Source organism: Pteropus alecto, unplaced genomic scaffold (assembly GCF_000325575.1).
Source record: "Pteropus alecto unplaced genomic scaffold, ASM32557v1 scaffold75, whole genome shotgun sequence".
Lineage (NCBI taxonomy): Eukaryota > Metazoa > Chordata > Mammalia > Chiroptera > Pteropodidae > Pteropus > Pteropus alecto.
Genome location: NW_006440638.1, coordinates 25,205,189 through 25,223,479, shown reverse-complemented (window position 1 = coordinate 25,223,479; position 18,291 = coordinate 25,205,189). Strand labels below are relative to the sequence as shown.

The 18,291-nt window shown below is 33.3% G+C and overlaps 1 protein-coding gene across 5 annotated transcripts in view; it reads right to left on the bottom strand.

Annotated features, from left to right (window-relative positions):
• The window catches only part of NEK4 (NIMA related kinase 4), a 33,883-nt gene that overhangs the window by 9,734 nt on the left and 5,858 nt on the right, over nt 1-18,291 (bottom strand). For 3 of the 5 annotated variants that reach the window (XM_025050740.1, XM_025050738.1, XM_025050741.1), the window contains exons 6-15: nt 16,977-17,118; nt 14,581-14,976; nt 10,114-10,263; nt 9,381-9,530; nt 8,844-8,910; nt 7,962-8,071; nt 7,088-7,129; nt 6,849-6,937; nt 5,415-5,620; nt 4,684-4,817 (exon numbers count right to left, since the gene is read on the bottom strand). In XM_025050740.1, coding sequence (XP_024906508.1) covers nt 4,684-4,817; nt 5,415-5,620; nt 6,849-6,937; nt 7,088-7,129; nt 7,962-8,071; nt 8,844-8,910; nt 9,381-9,530; nt 10,114-10,263; nt 14,581-14,976; nt 16,977-17,118 — 1,486 coding nt within the window. The remainder of the gene's footprint in view (nt 1-4,683; nt 4,818-5,414; nt 5,621-6,848; nt 6,938-7,087; nt 7,130-7,961; nt 8,072-8,843; nt 8,911-9,380; nt 9,531-10,113; nt 10,264-14,580; nt 14,977-16,976; nt 17,119-18,291) is intronic. The other 2 variants (XM_006917548.3, XM_025050739.1) reach the window with 2 other exon arrangements.

Here is an 18,291-nt window from a genome sequence, read left to right as displayed (position 1 = left end):
AGACCTAAATGTGAGGACTAACACTATAAACCTCTTAGAAAAAAACATAGGCGTAAAACTGCATGACCTTGGATTTGGCAATGGACACCAAAAACACAAGAAGCAAAAGAAAAGTAAATTGGACTTCATTGGAATAAAAAAGCTGTTTGTTTCAAAGAACACTATCAAAATAAAAAGACTCTCCCATTCCCACAGAACGGGAGAAAATATTTGCAAATCATATATTTAATAAGAGATTTGCATCTAGGATATATATAGAACTCCTAAAAACTCGATAATTAAAAAATAACCATTAAAAAATGTACAAAGAATTTGAGTACACATATCTCCAAAGAAAATATACACATGATAAGTAGTACATGACAAAATATTCAACATCATTAGTCACCAGAGAACTGCAAATCAAAACCACAATAAATACTGCTTCGGACCTGCTAGGATAGCTATAATCAAAAAGTCAGATAATAAATAAGTGTTGGTGAGGATGTGAAGGAATCAGAACCCTATTATGCTTCCAGTAGGAATGTAAAAAGGTACAGCTGCTTTGGAAACCAGTCTGGAAGCTCCTCAAACATTTAAATGTAGAATTACCATATGACCCAGCAATTCCACTCCCAGTTATGCACCCGAGAACTGAATCCACACAAAAGTTTATACCAATACTATTCATAATAGGCAAAAGGTGGAAAACCAAATGTCCATCAACTGAAGAATAGATAAGCATATTTGGTACAGTATTCCCCTTTATCTGTGGGGGATATGTTCCAAACCCCCCAGCGGATGCCTGAAATCATGGACAGAACAAAATCCTATGAATACTATATTTTTTCTTATATATACATACCTAAAATAAAGTTTATTTTATAAATTAGCCACAGTTAAGAGATTAGCAATGATAAGTAATAAAATAGAACAATTATAGCATACTATAATAAAAGTTATGTGAATGTGGTCTCACTCTCTCACAAAATATCTTATTTTACTAAATGTAAAGCATTAATATGCTGGACAAAGGGATGATTCACATCCTGGGCAGAAGAGACCAGGATGGTGTGAGTTTTCATCATGCTACTCAGAATGGCATGCAATTTAAAACCTATGAATTGTTTATTTCTGGAATTTTTCATTTAATATTTTTGTACCACAGTTGATTGTGGGTAACTGAAACCACAGAAAGTGAAACTGTAAGTAAGGAGGGGGGACTACTGTATATCAATATAATGGAATATTGTTCATCCATAAAAAGGAATGAAAAATTGATATATGCTACTACACGGATGAACCTTGAAAACATTATGCTAAGTGAGAATAGTCACAAAATACATATATTTTGTATAATTCCATTAAATGAAATGTCTAGCATAGATAAATCTATAAGACAAAAAGTAGATCAGTGGTTCCTTAGGACTGGAGGGAAAAGAGAAGAGAGAGCCAATAAAGTAAAAGTACAAGGTTTCTTTTTAAGAGACAAAAATATTTAAAATTAACTGTGGTGATAGTTGCATATATTTGTGAATATATTAAAAACTACTGAAGTATATACTTTAAATGGGTAAATTGCATGGTATATGAATTATATCTCATTAAAGCTATTAGAAATATAAAATCCTTATTGAATTCAATCCTGATTGAGTTAAATTGATTAAATCACAGAAAATTTTTTTTTCTTTTCCTGTAAAGGATATTAGTGTAATAATAAGTGAAATTTAAATAAGGTCTATAGACTTAGATTAGACAATTGTATCAATGTTAATTTTCTGAGTTTGATAACTGTATTGTAGTTGTGTAAGAAAATATTCTTGCTTTTAGGAAATACACCAAAGAATTCAGAGGTAAAAGGACTTTCTTACAAATTGATAAAAAAAGTAATTATACATATGAAAAAAGAGAATGATAAAGGAAAAATGGTAGAATAGTAACACTGGAAAATACAGATGAGGAATATCAGGAACTCTTTTTACTATGTTTGCAACATTTCTATTAGTCTGAAATTATATCAAAATAGAAAATTAAAATAACACTTGGATATCATTTATTATTAAATTGGTAGAGAAGCAACTGTATTTCTAGGAATTTAAAGCTTCATTGTTGTTATTGTTATTATTACCAAAAAAATAAATAAATAAAAACCCAGAACATAAATATCCAAAAAGAGCAACTAGTCAAGAAAGTGTTTGTTCAGGTACTTCTACCACTCTGAAAATTTTCATAATGCAGATGTGACATAATGCAATGGGAAAGAATCTGTATAACATGAATTATGATTGTTCATCACAATTAGGAATTAGCTCTGGGAGACCAGGAAAAGAGCAATGGCCTTAAAAGCACAGGAACGATCAGGAGTGACTGTTACTACTAGGAGCTGGCTCTGTTTCTGAGCTCTGTTTCTGAGCTTTTTGTTAAGCAAAAAATAAAGGCTACAAAACTGTAAATAGTATAACGCTGTTTTGTTAGAAAAAAAAGCTATGATATGGATGTGATGGATGTGTGAATATACAAACTACATACATATGTATAAGAGAATGAAAGGCAGTATAGAACAGTGCTTAAGAACATGAACTCTGGAATCAGACTATCTGCACTAAAGGTGAATCGTTCAGTCGATTGTGAACAGCGAGATTTTGGGCAACTCATTTAACCTGTCTGTGCAAAGAGAGTCCTCTGTAAAATGGGGATACCAGTACCAACTTCACTGGATCGTCGGAGATTTAAATGACTTAATACATGTAAAGTGCTTAGAACCTTGTGTTGCACTTTTTAAGTGCTGCTACTACTACTACTTATGAATGATAGAACAAAATCTAGAATCACTGAGTGCTAAGATTATACTAATTTTTAAAAAGTCTGTATGTTCTAAATGTTCTACAACAATCATGTCTTATTAGCTTTTTATTTAGATAAGGAAAGACAAAAAATTTTTTAAATTAGTATAGAATTGCTTGTGTTACATATACATGCCTTATTGTTTACTTTCAAATCTGGGTACATATATAATGAATCTCTCAAAAAGAAAAATATTTCAGTATAACAACAGGAACTTCAAGCAGAAAAGTCAGGTGCATCAAACTAAAATTTATTCAAAACAAAATTCTATAGTATCCTAATCAAAATCCCACCTGGCATTTTTACAGAAATTAACAAATTAATCCTAAAATTTACATGGAAATACAAATGATATCCAAAATAATCTTGAAAAAGAAGGGCAAAGATGAAGATTCATGCTTTCTGATTTCAAAGCTTACTATGAAGCTTACTACAAAGCCACAATAATCAAGCAGTGTAGTACAGACTAAGCACAGACATATAAATCAATGGAATATAATTGAGAGTCTAGAAATAAACCCATACATCACAGTCAATTGATTTTCAACAAGGTGCCAAGACAATTCAATAAGAAAAGAATAGCCTTTTCAACAAATGGTGCTAGGACAACTGAATATTCACATGCAAAAGGATGAAATTGGAGCCCTTCCTCACAAAATACAAAAAATTAACTAAAAATGGATTATAGGCCTAATTGTAAGAGCTTAAATGATAAAAGTCTGAGAAGAAAACATAGGAATAAATCTTTGTGATCTTAAGTTCAGCAAAGCCTTCTTAGATATGACACCAAAAGCACAAAAAACAAAAACAAAATAGATACCTTAGACTGCAACAAAATTAAAACCTTTTGTGCTGGAAATAATGCCATTACAAAATGAAAAAACAACCACAGAATAGAAATTTTTGCAAATCATGTATATGATAAAGGACTTCTACCAGAATATATAAAAAACTCTTATAACTTAATAATAAAAAGATAAACAGTAATTTTAGAATGTGTAAAAGATCAGAATAGATGTCTCCAAAAAATATATACAATGGCCAATAAGCACGTGAAAGATGCTCTACATTTATTACCTATTAGGGAAAAGTAAATCAAAACTATAATAAGAAATCATTCCCTACCCACTAGGATACCTATAATCAAAATGATGACAATAACAAGTGTTGGCAAGGATGTGGAGAAATTAGAATCCTCACGCACTACTGAGAATGTAAAAGTGTGCGGCCGCTTTGAAAACCAGTCTGGCCATTTGTCAAAATGTTAAACATAGACTTTTCATATAATTCAGCAATTTCCACAACTAGGTAGATACCCAAGAAAAATGAAAACATATGTCCACACAAAAACTTGTACATGAATGTTCATAACAGCATTATTCATAATAGTCAAAAAATGGAAACAATCTAAATGTTCATCAACTAATAAAGAGATAAACAAAATGTGATACAGCCATACAACAGACTATTATCTGGCCATAGAAAGGGATGATGTATGTGATACATGCTACAACGTGGATGAATCTTGAAAACATTATGCTAAGTGAAAGAAGCTAATCAAAAAAGACCACGTATTTTGTATGATTCCATTTAAATGAAATATCCAAAATAGGCAAATCTAGAGACAGAAATATTAGTAGCTGCTTTGGGGATAATGGCGAGGGGCTGCCAATGGGTAGAGGGTTTCTTTTTGGGGTAATTAAATGCTCTAACATTTAATGTAGTGATGGTGGTATAACTCTGAAAAATACTAAAAACCATTGAATTGTACACTTTAGATAGGTAAAATGTATAGTATGTTAAGACTGTTTAAAAAAATGCTATAGCACAAGCAGCTGACACAGCTAATGGGATACTCACCTCTCTCTGAAATTCATCTTCTTCTTCCAAAAGATCATACACCTGCTCTAAAAGCTGAATCCCCAGGCCCCGGATTACATCAGCTCTTAAGACTTCAACTATTCTTCTGATCTTTTCGGAACCTGGCACAATAACTAAAAAGCAATAACAAAGACAGGGGAAAATAAATACTTTCACCACTGTAGCAAGAAGAATGCAATGTTTTAAAAAACAAAATCTTGTCATGTTAAGATTCTTTTCACTTTGACAAGAGTTTAGTTTAATGATGTGATGTATTTTTAATGACTAAAAATGTATACACAGATATTGCAGGTGTGATTCCAGACTACCACAATAAAATGAGTAACACAAATTTTTTGGTTTCCCAGTACATATAAAAGTTATGTTTACACTATACTTTAGTCTATTAAGTATGCAATAGTATTATGTTTTTAAAAAAACAACGTATACACCTTAATTAAAATATCCTTTACTACTAAAAAATGCTAACCATCATCTGGTGCCACACAGACTTGCTCAATGCAAAATTGCCACAAACCTTTAATCTATAAAAATTACATACAACTTTTCAGGAACACACTGTTACATAAAATAAGATACACCTCATACAGAGATATCCAAGCAAAATAATAAAAAGACAAAAAATTTTGCAAGCATTATCTCCTTGGTTTGACACTTTTCTCCAATAAACATATACTCTCCAGTTTGCTGTAAAAGAATAAACTGATCACCTAAAGGTAGCTCTTTAAACTGGAGCTCCTCTGCCTCTTCCGCTACTTTCCCATGAAGAATCAGCGTGTCCCGATACTTCCGATGAAGTTTAAATTCTGACACTGGATCTGGCACTGGGAGATCTTCACAGCTCTCTTTAGAGTCCAGTTTTAGAGTCTGAGTCATCAATTGTACCAAATCACTCATTTCATTTGTATGACCTTTCCTGGAAAAAAAAAAAAAATCCCACTTGTTATTTAATTGGCTTCACGAGAATTTTTCATTAAAAATTATATGCAAAATGGTCTTTAGGAAGTTCCGCTTCCAAATGGCCAAGTATGCGCCTACAGACAGACCCTTCCACAAATAACAAGTATAAACTCTGGACAAAACACAAAAATCAACTATGTAAAGGCAAAGATTCTGGAGGGGAGTCAACACCTTTTAGCCGGGCAGGCTATAGGCAGCTAAAGTACAACAGAAAACCCACAGTCTTTCTGGCTTACAGAACCAAAGGACACAGTTTGAGATAACCACTGCCACTAGAAAGTGAGAGAGGAATCTTGGAAAGGAGAGAGCCAGAAAGAGGAAGCCCCAGATTCTGTGTATAAATTCTGCTCAACTCTTTCTAAATTACTAAGTAACTTAATTACATCCAAGTACAAAGCTCAAGGATATTTAAAGAAATATAAAAATGCCAGCTCCTAATAAGAGAAAACTGACAACATCTGGAATCCAGTCAAAAATACCAAACATGAGAAGCAGCAGGAAAATAGCACATGTGTGATGAGAAAAAAACAGGTAAAAGAAACAGACTCAAAAGTGACACAAGTGACAGAACTAGTAGACAAGGACGTTAAAGCTATTATAAATGATAGTTATAAATATATCCCATATGTCCAAAGTAGAGAAAAGCATTAAACATTAAGGAGAGGCATGGAAGATAATTAAAAAATCCAAATTGAACTCCTAAAAATAAAAAGTACAATGTGTTACATACATGGGATGAGATTAACAGATTAGACACTACAGAAGAAAAGATTAGTGAATTCAAAGATATAGCAACAGATTCTATGAAAAATGAAACAGGAAAAAATGCCTAAAAAAATGAACATCATCGATGATTTGTGGGATACCTTTAAACAATTAATATACATGTAATTAGAATCCTCAAGAAGGCAGGAGGGGGTCCAAAAAATATCTAAAGAAATAAAGGCCAAAAAATTTTCCAAATCTGATGAAAACTATAAACCCACAGACCTTCATAAGAATTCTGAATGAAAATTAGATATATCTTCATTAGGAAAGATATTTTTAGTTCTAGCATATACCAAAAACCATTTATAATGTTATTCATGACAATACTACGGATCTGAATACTACTATAAGTATACATTTAGGATTAATTCAAACAGAACTAGTTTATGAAGGGAGACAGAAAAACAAGACCTTACCCTTCTCTGGAATCTCCATCTGATTTATCAGTTGAACTTGTAGAAGAACTTAACTCTTCCTCTGAGAAACAATGGGTGAGTTTTCTTTCCTGTTAATGTTTGGAAAAACAAAATTCCACATAACACAACCAGAATGCAATACATGAAAACAGTCTTAGATGCTATGTCTAGATACAACGTGTACCTATGTCCAATTTAACAGGAGAAACTAATGGATATAAAAATTGAAGTTACTTTACCCAATGATGTCCCAGTTCACCCATGAAGTTCACAAGTGAAGCCTGAGGAACATGAAGGTGAAGTTTTACAAGGCCCTGGAAGTCTCAACTATAAAGAAATTTCCTTTCCAGAGGAAAGGAAACATTCTGGTATTCCAACTCCTAAGCAGAAGGCTGGTACCATAGGGAATATTAGCATTTTAAACTAGATAGAATGCCACCTAAATAAAAGCAACCTCAGTTTGCTCATTTGTGAGACATTGTTAAAATGTTTTAAGGATTATTTGATATAATTATATGCAAACCTTACAATTTTGGGAAATAGAGAGGATTGTCTTAATTAGTGAAACAACTAAATAATAGACTATTGTTAAAGAAACAAATCTTCATTTCTTTCGAGGGCCGGAAGTTTCCATTTTTAAAAAAATAATATGTTCTTAAAAATAAATTCAGAAACTGGAATACATGGTTGGAAACCTTGCAATTAACCATTTAGCCACCAGATGAGAAGGTAAGGCACTTTGTCACAAACAGGAAACTGAGCACGTGAGACTAAAATCTGGCCAGGTAGGTGGGTATATAGGTAACATAGCAGAATAAGCAAAGTGTTGCCTAGTGGAAGCCCTCTGGAAGTCTTGTTTTAAAGACTACCTAAGAAAGGTATTTAACTAGGCTACCAATTGTTTACAGGAGTGCCTGAAAAATTTATTCCCTTAAGCAAACATAATCCTTTTAATTATTATTGATCAGTTCTTTTCCTTATCAAAAGTAAAAAAGTATAACTTAAGCCAGCACTGTCCCAGAAGTAAATGGAGCTAGCATTTATGAGGTTTACTGTATTAGGCTTGCTAAATGTAGATATGTCCACCTTTTCCCTTAGAACCAAGTAATGTACCTGAGCAAAGCTTTGGTCAGAAGACAACCATCGGGCAGGGGTGGGCTGGCTTTCTTCTTGTGGCTTCCCTGGCCCCGTTGCACTCAGAGAAGCTTTCCTCACTGAAGGGCCTGAAAAAGTGACCACCCCCACCTGTTGTTTGTGGGCTGGCCTCAACAGAAGAGGGCTTTGCATTGTGTATGGAAGATACCCCAGTAAGGGCCAGCCTAGAAGTAACTCAGGCAGCATATTAATCATCACTCTAGTATCTGACAGTTCAGTTCAAAGCTCACCTCTAGGTCTACCAGCTCTGTGACCTTGTGCAAGATACTTAACCCCTCTGAGCATCAGTTTCCTCAGCTGCAAAAAAGGAATAATGCTGCCTACCTTTGACAGTTACTGTAAATATGAAATGAGATAATGCCCTTAAAATGCTTACCATAATGACATGTAGTTAGTATTCAATAAATGGAAACTGCTAATACTGTCTTTAGATAATAGTAATAGGAATGATCACAGTCCTCAGCCGCGGGCAGCACTATTCTCCCCGCTTCCTCTCTATTCCTGATAAGATAGCACTTCTTTGACCAGCAAACTCTGAACATGGAAACAAATTAAACATTCAATTTCCTGTCTGAAATATCCCAGGAGTTATTGTCACTTGAAGCCCTCTTGCTCTTTTTTAATGTCCTCTTCCACTGATAATACAAGTTCCGGTCTAACAGCCTATGCTGATTTGTTTCTAAAAGCTTGACCAAGAAATTTCAAAATTTCTTCAGATCAGTTTCCCAGATGTATTACTGATGCTTGAAAATTCTTAATACCTCAAAATCAGAACCAATACTTATGTCCATAAGTCACAGCAACAACCTCCAATAGATGAAGGAAATAGAACAACTTTACCTGAGGGGAATATCTCTTCCTGTGACTGCTTTAGTCGCCTCCTCTCTCTTGCTGACAATGGTCTATCCTTTTAAAGAAAGTCAGAGTTATTTCCATTTCTACTCACTATTCTTATAATACCTATGATGGATGATAAATCATACAGCACTAGGAAAAGGCTTTGCACATTTTAAAGCGGTGTCCATTTGAAATCAGTCTGCAATAGGGTTACAGCTACTAGCAAGGACTAATCACAGCCCTCATTTCGGAAAGTACTGTACTCATTTTTGGAAGGGCAATTAGGGAATTTTGCACTTCTTCCATTCAGAACCTACTTAGTCTTCTTAGTTAACCACAAGTGACCATCTCTGGAACTATAAAATCTGTCCATGTCAATCAATGCTTCTGTTGAGAATCACAAATCTATCCCTTCCAGTGTTTGGCAAAAAGCCAGGCTGAAATGTTTTAACATAAAACTTCACAATATATGTAGGATTTCATAACCAAAAAAGTTTTATAAGAAGGTTTAAAAAAATCCAACATATACTCCCCACAAACCTTTGATGATGACATCTCACTGCTCCTCGAACTATTCACAGGCCCAGTGACCACTCTGCTTTGGTTTTCAGTATCCTTTTGGGTCACTGTGACATCCACTTTTTCAACAGTAGAAAGAGAAGGCAAAAGTTGAGGAGGAGCCTCTTGGAACTTAAATAATTTAAAAAGAGGGGGAGATTATCAGCTTCCTATGATGATAACCCACCTCCAAAGTTCCCCCGTCAGTAAGTCTCCTATATATTTTTCAGTGATTTGCTCTCGAAAACTTTAAAACACTGAATTTTTGGGGAAAAAAATTCTGCCAAAAGTGACTAACCAGCTAAGAAGCTTATAAGAGGGTACCTATGAAAGTTACTTCAAGAAATGAGGTGTAATGTCTCATTAAAGAAAAAAAGAAATGAGGTGTCAACATGATTTTATGCAGAAGGGAGAAATTTTTCTTCAATATAACAGGAAGGATCAAAGCTTTACCCTTGTTAGCCTGTTCCTTTAACTCTCAAGATGATCCCTATCTTTGCTGGGGAAGATAAAATCCTTACTCTGCTTCCAACTTACTGATACTTGAAAACTAATATTTAGCATCTTGCCATCATCACCCTTCTCCACACGTTCCTTGCATTTCTTGTGTGCCTTTTGTGGCAACTGTTAACCATTCTCAACAGAAATTGAGCTTCCTAAAGTCTATTTCACAAGCAACAGCACAACGACTTATTCCAAAGAGATCTCGGCCAACCTGTCTCTTTTCCTCACTGTGTTCAGTCTGTTCTCTTTTCTTCTGCCGTCGCTGTCGAGACAGGGAAGGTTCAGATCCAGAGATCTGTGGCTGTAAACCTGAGTGGATTCTGTCCTCTTTCTCTGTAATACATTCACCAGCAACTTGATCCTTAAACAAACCAACAAACAAAAACAACAATGAAATAGCCTTTTGAATTTCCAAATGGCCAATACCTCCATATCTACTTTTAAAATTATCAATGAAAATGAGAAGGAGTTGTCTTTCTCAAAATAAATGCTTATTTGCAGTGTTGACAGGCAAAGATGAAATGCTAATATTATTTATTCATATATTCTGGCTTTTTTCTCTTTTCTCATATTAAAAAAATAATTATTTTAATCAAATTACTCATACTGTTATTAACCTGAAACTACTGATGTTTAATTTAGTTTTTTTTTATCTTTTCATAACTTTTACTAGGTTTCCTATTCCAGAAAACTTTTCTTAGTTTTAAATGAAATCAATTTAATATGCATGTATTTCCCAAGTAAACATCAGTAATTTGGATGCACCATGAAAAATGCTCTTTAAAGCATCATGAAAAGAATACTGAATCTGGAGTTAGATGGGAGTCATATGTGAGAATCTTGATCTTCCTGAACCTCAGTTTCTTCATCTATGAATGGATATAATGCTTCACACACATCTGTATATCTGTTAGGGGAGTAGTGAAGATAGTGCACTAATACTAAAGTACTTAGGACTATGTCTAGCACACATTAGATGCTCAAAAAAATTAGAGCTATTACTAGCAGTAGTAATGATAAAATAAATTACCTTTTAAGTTATAAAGATCACCAAGGACTTAGTATTTTATTGGGATAACTGGTTTTAGAAACAAATTCATACCAAACCTTAAAATAAAATAGATACATTTTAAAACAATTTTTAACTATTAAAATATCCAAGTTTTCAAGTAGATGGACACTAGTAATTGAATATGATTTAATCAACCATTTTTATCAAGAGCCCGCTATGTGATAATTTTAAAAAGAAAAACTAGAAACTATGTGATATTAATTAATACAAGGTGAAATTTCTTCTAAGAGCCATTATCATCTATCATTCAGATCCTCTAACAAACACAAAACAAGGATTCCTGTAGGTAAAATAGTTTAAAAATTATTCTTTAAAAGTACACCTAATATTATATATAAAATATAGTAAATGATTAAATTTTACAATATTACATAACAAGCAAGCTGAACAAAAAGACCAAGATAGTAAACAATGATTGATACAATTCTGAAGAGTGAAGTAAAGGTTTCTCTGCTGGTAGAAAGTATAGACTGTTTAAAGCTTATACAAGTACAAGAGTGACAGAACAAATGACTTAGGGAATTTCTCCATGAAATCCAACTGGTCCTAAAAAAAGTTCTTCCACTTTTAAATACAATAACAACATAACAAAAGGAAATGCTGGATATAAAATTCTATTAAACAAAAAATCTGCTCTAAAAGCATGATATAAGAAATTAATTTGATCAGGAACAAGACAAGGACGTTCACTCTCAACACTTCTATTCAACACTGTTGAATAGAGATTCTAGTCAGGGCAATTAAGCAAGAAAAAGAAATAAAGCAATCCACATTGGAAGGTAGAAGTTATACTACCTCTATTTACAGATGACATGATCTTATATACAGAAAATCCTAAGGGGTCCACTATAAAAAAAATTATTAGAACCAATAAATGAGTTCAGCAAGGCTATTAGGATACAAGATCAATATACAAAAATCAACTGTATTTCTATACATAAGCAATGAACACTAAGAAAATGAAATTAAGAAAATTCCATTTATAACAGTATCAAAAGGGAAAAAAACTTAGAAATAAATTTAACAAAACAAGTTCAAGGCTTATACACTAAACACAACAAAATATCATTATAAGAAATTAAACACCTAAATAAATTGAAAGACGTCCCATGTTCATGGGTTGGAAGATGTATATTATAATAGCAATATCCTGTCAAATTCCAGCCTTTTTTTTTTTTTTTACATCAATTGACAAGCTGATCTTAAAATTCATATGGAAATGCAAAAGACCCAAAATAGCCAAAACAATGTTGAAAAATACGAATAAAGTTGGAAGACTCAAACTTCCCAATTCCAAAACTTGCTACAATAATTCAGACAATATGTTACAGACATAAGGATAAACCCTTAAATCAGTGGGAGAGAACTGAGAGTCTAGAAATAAACATTATATGTATGATCTACTGATTTTCACCAAGAATGATAATTCAAAGGAGAAAGAATAATCTTTTAACAAATGGTGCTGGGATAACTGGATATTTGCATACAAAATAATGAAGTTGCACCCCTTCTTCAGACCACACACAAAAATTAACTCAAAATGAGTCATAGACCTGCAGAACTAAAACTATAAACTCTTAGAGGACAACACAGAAATAACTTTTCATGACACCAAAAGCACAAGAAACAAAAGAAAAAAATGGATTTTGTCAAAACTAAAAACTTTTATGCTTCAAAGAACACCATGAATAAAGTAAAAAGACAACCCACAGAATGAGACAATATTTTCAAATCTTGTATCTGCTAAGGGACTAACATCTAGAGTAAAGAACTCTTAAAACTCAACAATACAAAGATAAACCAACCTAAAATGGGCAAAGAATCTGAATAGATATTTCTCCAAAGCAGGTACACCAATGGCCAACAAGCACATGAAAAGATGCTCAACATCTTTAGTCATGAGGGAGATGCAAATCAAAACCACAATAAGATATCACTTCACACCTACCAGGATAGCTAGAATCAAAAAAAAAAAAGAAAAGAAAGAAAGAAAAGAAAAAAGAAAGAACGAAAAAAGAAAAATAACAAGTGTAAAGAAGTAGAGAAATTACAACTCATACATTGCTGGTGGGAAGTAAAAAGATATACTCGCTTTGGAAAACAGCTTTGCAATTCCTTGAAAAGTTAAACATGGAGTTACCATAAGACCAAGCAATTCCACTTCTAGGTATATATCCAAGAGAACTGAAAACATGTCCACACAAAAGTCTGTACAAGAATGTTCATAGGAGCATTATCCATAGTAGGCAAAAAGTGAAAACCCAAATGTTCATCGACTGATGAATAGATAAATAAAATATGGTATATACATACATAGAGTAGAATTTTATTGGCAATAAAAAGGAATGAAATACTGGTACATGCTACAACATGCATAAACATTAAAAAACATTACACTAAGTAAGAAAAGCCAGACACAAAAGGCCATATATTGTATGATTTTATTTATATAAAATGCTCAGAATAGGCATATCCATATAGACAACAGGTGCTGGCTGCTGGGGGCAAGGAGAAAGAGAGAGTGACTATCATTGGGTATGGGGTTTATTTTTGAAGTGACGTAAATGTTCTGGAATTAGACACTAGTGATGATTGCAGAAGTTTATGAATATACTAAAAACCACTAAATCTGTACTTAAAATTTTTTTAATGAAAAAAATAAAAGAAGTAAAATTGAAATTAATTTGACAGCCAAGCAGAACAAACAGCGCACATATAATTTTATCTATAAGTACTAAGGATTCCTGTGTCTAAAGAAAGCTTAGAATATATTTTGGTTTCAATCTAATGACTTTAAATGACAAGAGCATTATACTTGTACTTTTCCATAAAAACAAAAATTTCATTAAAGACATTTGAATGTAAATGTATAAAGTAGTTTTAATATGTTTATATAAAAGATGATGCTAAATAAAACATGTAATATATCAAATTTGAATATATACAGATCATAAAAATAGTCAATATATCTTGTTAAATATATTTTTAAAATATTTTACACATAAAAACATAATCACATTCTGGCTTTCACTCTAATGCTCAGTTATCACCATGCTTCATTTAATTTAGGCTTCTTTCCAAGTTCAAGTAGAAGATAATTATTAAATTTACTCAGTCTCTCAGTATCAAAATTCTTTTGTCCCTTTCCTTTTTCGTCTTCTTTCTCTTTGGTTCCAATACATATAGTAGAATTTTATTGGCAATAAAAAGGAATGAAATACTGGTACATGCTATAACATGCATAAAAAGTTTATTCCTGAACTTAAGAAATCAGATAAATCCACTAACTTTTCAAAAGCAAGAAGGAATGTGATATTATCTAAATGTTGGAACCATCCATCATTTGGAAAATTAAGGAAGAGTGATGTAGAAATGGGAAAAAAACATACAAATAGCATGCTTCCACCAAGTACCCTATGCCAGGGCACAGAAGGGATCTAAGAATTCCTTGGGTCTCATCCTTTGGTTTCTATTATTTTTAAATGTACACGTAACAGCTGATTTTCCTAAAACAACTAGAGCACAACCAAATAACACAACCCACTCTTTTGTAACTGCACTTACCAGTCTTCCCTCTGAAACCAACAACTCATGCATATCACTTACCTGATCCTTAGGCTTTTGGTCGTTTAGGGGTTGTAGAGGCTTTACTGGGTCATTTCTTTCCGCAGTGACATCGTCAGAGGACCATGTAGGAATCAGGTTTTCAGGTTGAGTGCTGGACTTAGTGTTATCCTGCAGCCTCTCCTTCTTTTGAGAAATATTGCATTTACCTTCTAGCTCATTAGAGGCATCTGTGTGTCTTGGCTCACTTTCTTGAACTAAGCCATCACTCAAGTCCCTTTCTGCAGGTAAGATGTCAATATTCACTCTACTGATTGTGGCTAGTGACTCTGTGGCACTGCTCATGTCTGGTTTGCAGGTATGGCCTTTCAGACTTGCAGGTGTCTTCAAAGGACCAATGTCTATGTGTTTCTCCTGGGATAAACCTTTGTCTTCACCCTGAGTGAAAACATGCTTCCAAGTTATAACAGCACTCCTTACGCCATATAAAAAATTTAACTCAAAATGGAACAATAGGTTCCTCAGAAAGTTAAAACACAAAATTACCATGTGACCCAGAAATCCCACTCCCACCCCAAAGGGCAGAAAGTAGGGACTCGAACAAGTATTTGTGCACCAATGTTTATAGCAGCATTATTCACAAGAGCCAAAAGGTAGAAACAACCCAAATGTCTATTAGCAAATGAATAGATAAACAAAATGAGGTATACATACAGTGGAATATTATAAAGCCATAGAAAGAAATGAAATTCTGGCACATGGATAGACTTTGAAAACATGCTAAGTGAAACAAGTCAGATACAAAAGGATAAATATTGTATGGTTCCACTTACATAAAATATCCAGAATAGGCAAATTCATAGAGGCAGAAAGTAGATTAGAGGTTACCAAGGCTTGGGAGTAGGAAAAATGGGGAGTTATTGCTTAATAGGTACAGAGTTTTTGCTTGGAATGATGAAAGGGTTTTGGAAGATAGTGGTGATGGTTGTACAACACTGTGTATATAATTAAGGTCACTAAATCGAACACTTAAAAATGGTTGAAATGGCAAATTTTATGGTATATATATTTTTCCACAATAAAAAAAATTTTTAATGGACCAAAAACCTAAATATAAGAGCTAAAATTATAAAACTTCTAAAAGAAAACACAGGGATACGTCTTCATGATCTTGGATTCGGCAAGCAATTCTTAGATATGACACCAAACATGAGCAACAAAAGAAAAAAAATTATAAACTGTGCTTCATCAAAATCAAAAACTTTCGTGTATAAAAAGGCATCAAGAAAATGAAAAGATAACCTACAGAATGGGAGGAAATGGTTGTAAATCAAAAGCACATTTTAAAAAAGCCTGTAATATCCAGAAGATAGAAAGAACTCTTAGAACTTAATGACCAAAAACAATTAAAAAATGGGCAAAGGACACTTTAGTAGACATTTCTCCAAAGAAGGCATACAAATGACCAACAAGCTTATGAAAAGATGCTCTGTGACATTAGTCATTAGAGAATTGCAAAGAAAAGCTATAATGAGATACTACTTCATATTCACTAAGATGGCTAGAATCAGAAAAACAGAAATAACAAGAGTTGGCAAGGTTGTGAAGAAATTGGAACTCTCGTGGATTGCTGGTAGAAATGTAAAATAGTGTAACTGCTACGGAAAACAGCGTGGTAGTTCCTTAAAAAGTTAAAGATAGAATTAACATATGACCCAGCAATTCTATTCCTAGGTATATACCCAAAAGAACTGAAAAAAGGTACTCAAACAAATACTTGTACACAAATGATCACAGCAAGAGTCAAAAGATGAAAACAAGTCAATGTCCACCAGTGAATACAATGGGATATTATTCATATATAAAAATAAATGAAGAATTGATACATGCTAGGTGGATGAACCTCATAAACATTATGCTAAGTGAAAGAAGGCAAGACACGAAAGCTCACATATTGTATGATTCCATTTATATGAAATATCTAGAATAGGCAAATCCATAGAGACGGAAAACACATTGGTGGTTCCCAGGCGCTGGGTGGGAATGAGGATAACTACTTAATGAGTACGGGGGGGTTTCCTTTTGGGGTGATGTGAAAATGTTTTGAAACTAAACAGAAGTGATGGTTGCACAACACTGTGAATGTACTGAATGCAATTAATTGTCTACTTTAAAATGGTTAACTTTATGTTATATAAATTTCACCTCAATAAAAGAAGTTCTTAGAATAAAGTTATTACAGCACTGACTTCATGAACAGTTTGGATAAAGTAGGCTAAATGGATCACTTTCACCGGTATTCTTTCTTTACAATACACGATTAACCACACAACAGAATCTCTAGCAAAGTCTAATCATTTCATATAAAATAACTTGTTTAGATAACCTATTATTTTAACACAGTTTCTAAAACACATACCCTTTAAAAAGAAACATACCATTACATGTGTCTTGGAACCCTCAGAAGAGTGTGGTTGGGAAGGAATTACTTCATGATTTGATTCAGCCTTTTCAGAAACCACAGAAGCAACAGGCTTGGATTTAGAGTCACCATTTCTAATATTATTTTTGGAGGTTTTTCTTTATGAGGAAGAAAAGAAGAAAAAGGCATTGTTAATATAAGGAAGAGTAAAGGTTTTTATGTATATGAGGAAAAGTATATATGTATTACACTCCCTTATAAAACTACTCTATTTATAGAAAACAGACTTCTAAAAACCAAGAAACAAGAGTACTTGACCAATACTCTTCAAGAACAATCAAGGATAACAAAGAAAGTGAAAACTGTCACAGACCCAAGTTCACTAAAGAGACATAAGGACTAAATGTAATATAATCTCCTGGATTGGATTCCAGAACAGAAAAGGTATATTAGTGGAAACATTGGGGAAAGCCGAATAAAGTCTAGAGTTTAGTCGACAGTAAGGTAGTGATGTTGGGTTCTTAGCACTAACAAATGTACCATGACAACATAAGATGATAATGGTAGGAAAAACTGGGTGCCAAATATGCAGAGAGTCTCTGTACTATCTCTGCAACTTTTTTGTAAATACAAAATAATTAAAAAAAAAAAATCTCTGAGAAATTGCCTCACGTACAGAAGTACCAGGATAATTTTCATCTTCAAGTATCACATGTTTGTAACACCGCCACAACTGCTTTGCCAAGTTTGAGAGTAAAAATGATTGGTATACTCGGCCTTGACATGCAGAATAAATGTATACAGAAATAATAGCCCTAACTATTTTAGTGTGACATTTCTAAAACTGGACTAAACCTCTGGAAAATTCAAGGGGAGCATGAAGACCAGCACTGCAAATGGAAGGCCAAAGGTCTAGTTGGTGGGAAACTGTAGACAACATAAACAAGAAGAAGATCCTTCATTATCCTCTGGGGCCATTCTATCACTGCCCCCAAAATTTAACATGTCACAAAGCAGAGATCATGAAGGTCTTTTCTAGAGCTAAGTCTTAGATCCTGGAACAATTGTTTAATGAAGGCAGGACCTACGAGTCAAAGAAAAGAATTCTTTTTCTCTTGAGAAGTTATGAGTGAAGAGGTAAACTTATGAGCTTTCAGAAATTTGAGCACTATATTTTAGATGTGATTATCATCTTACATACTAAATAATGTAACAGGTTTTTTAGATAATGTCTCATTTTAACATGGTTTCTAAAACACATCGTTTTAAAAGAATCACACTAATATGTCTTAGAACCCTCTGAGGAATGCCTAAGTGATTCTCCAAATGGT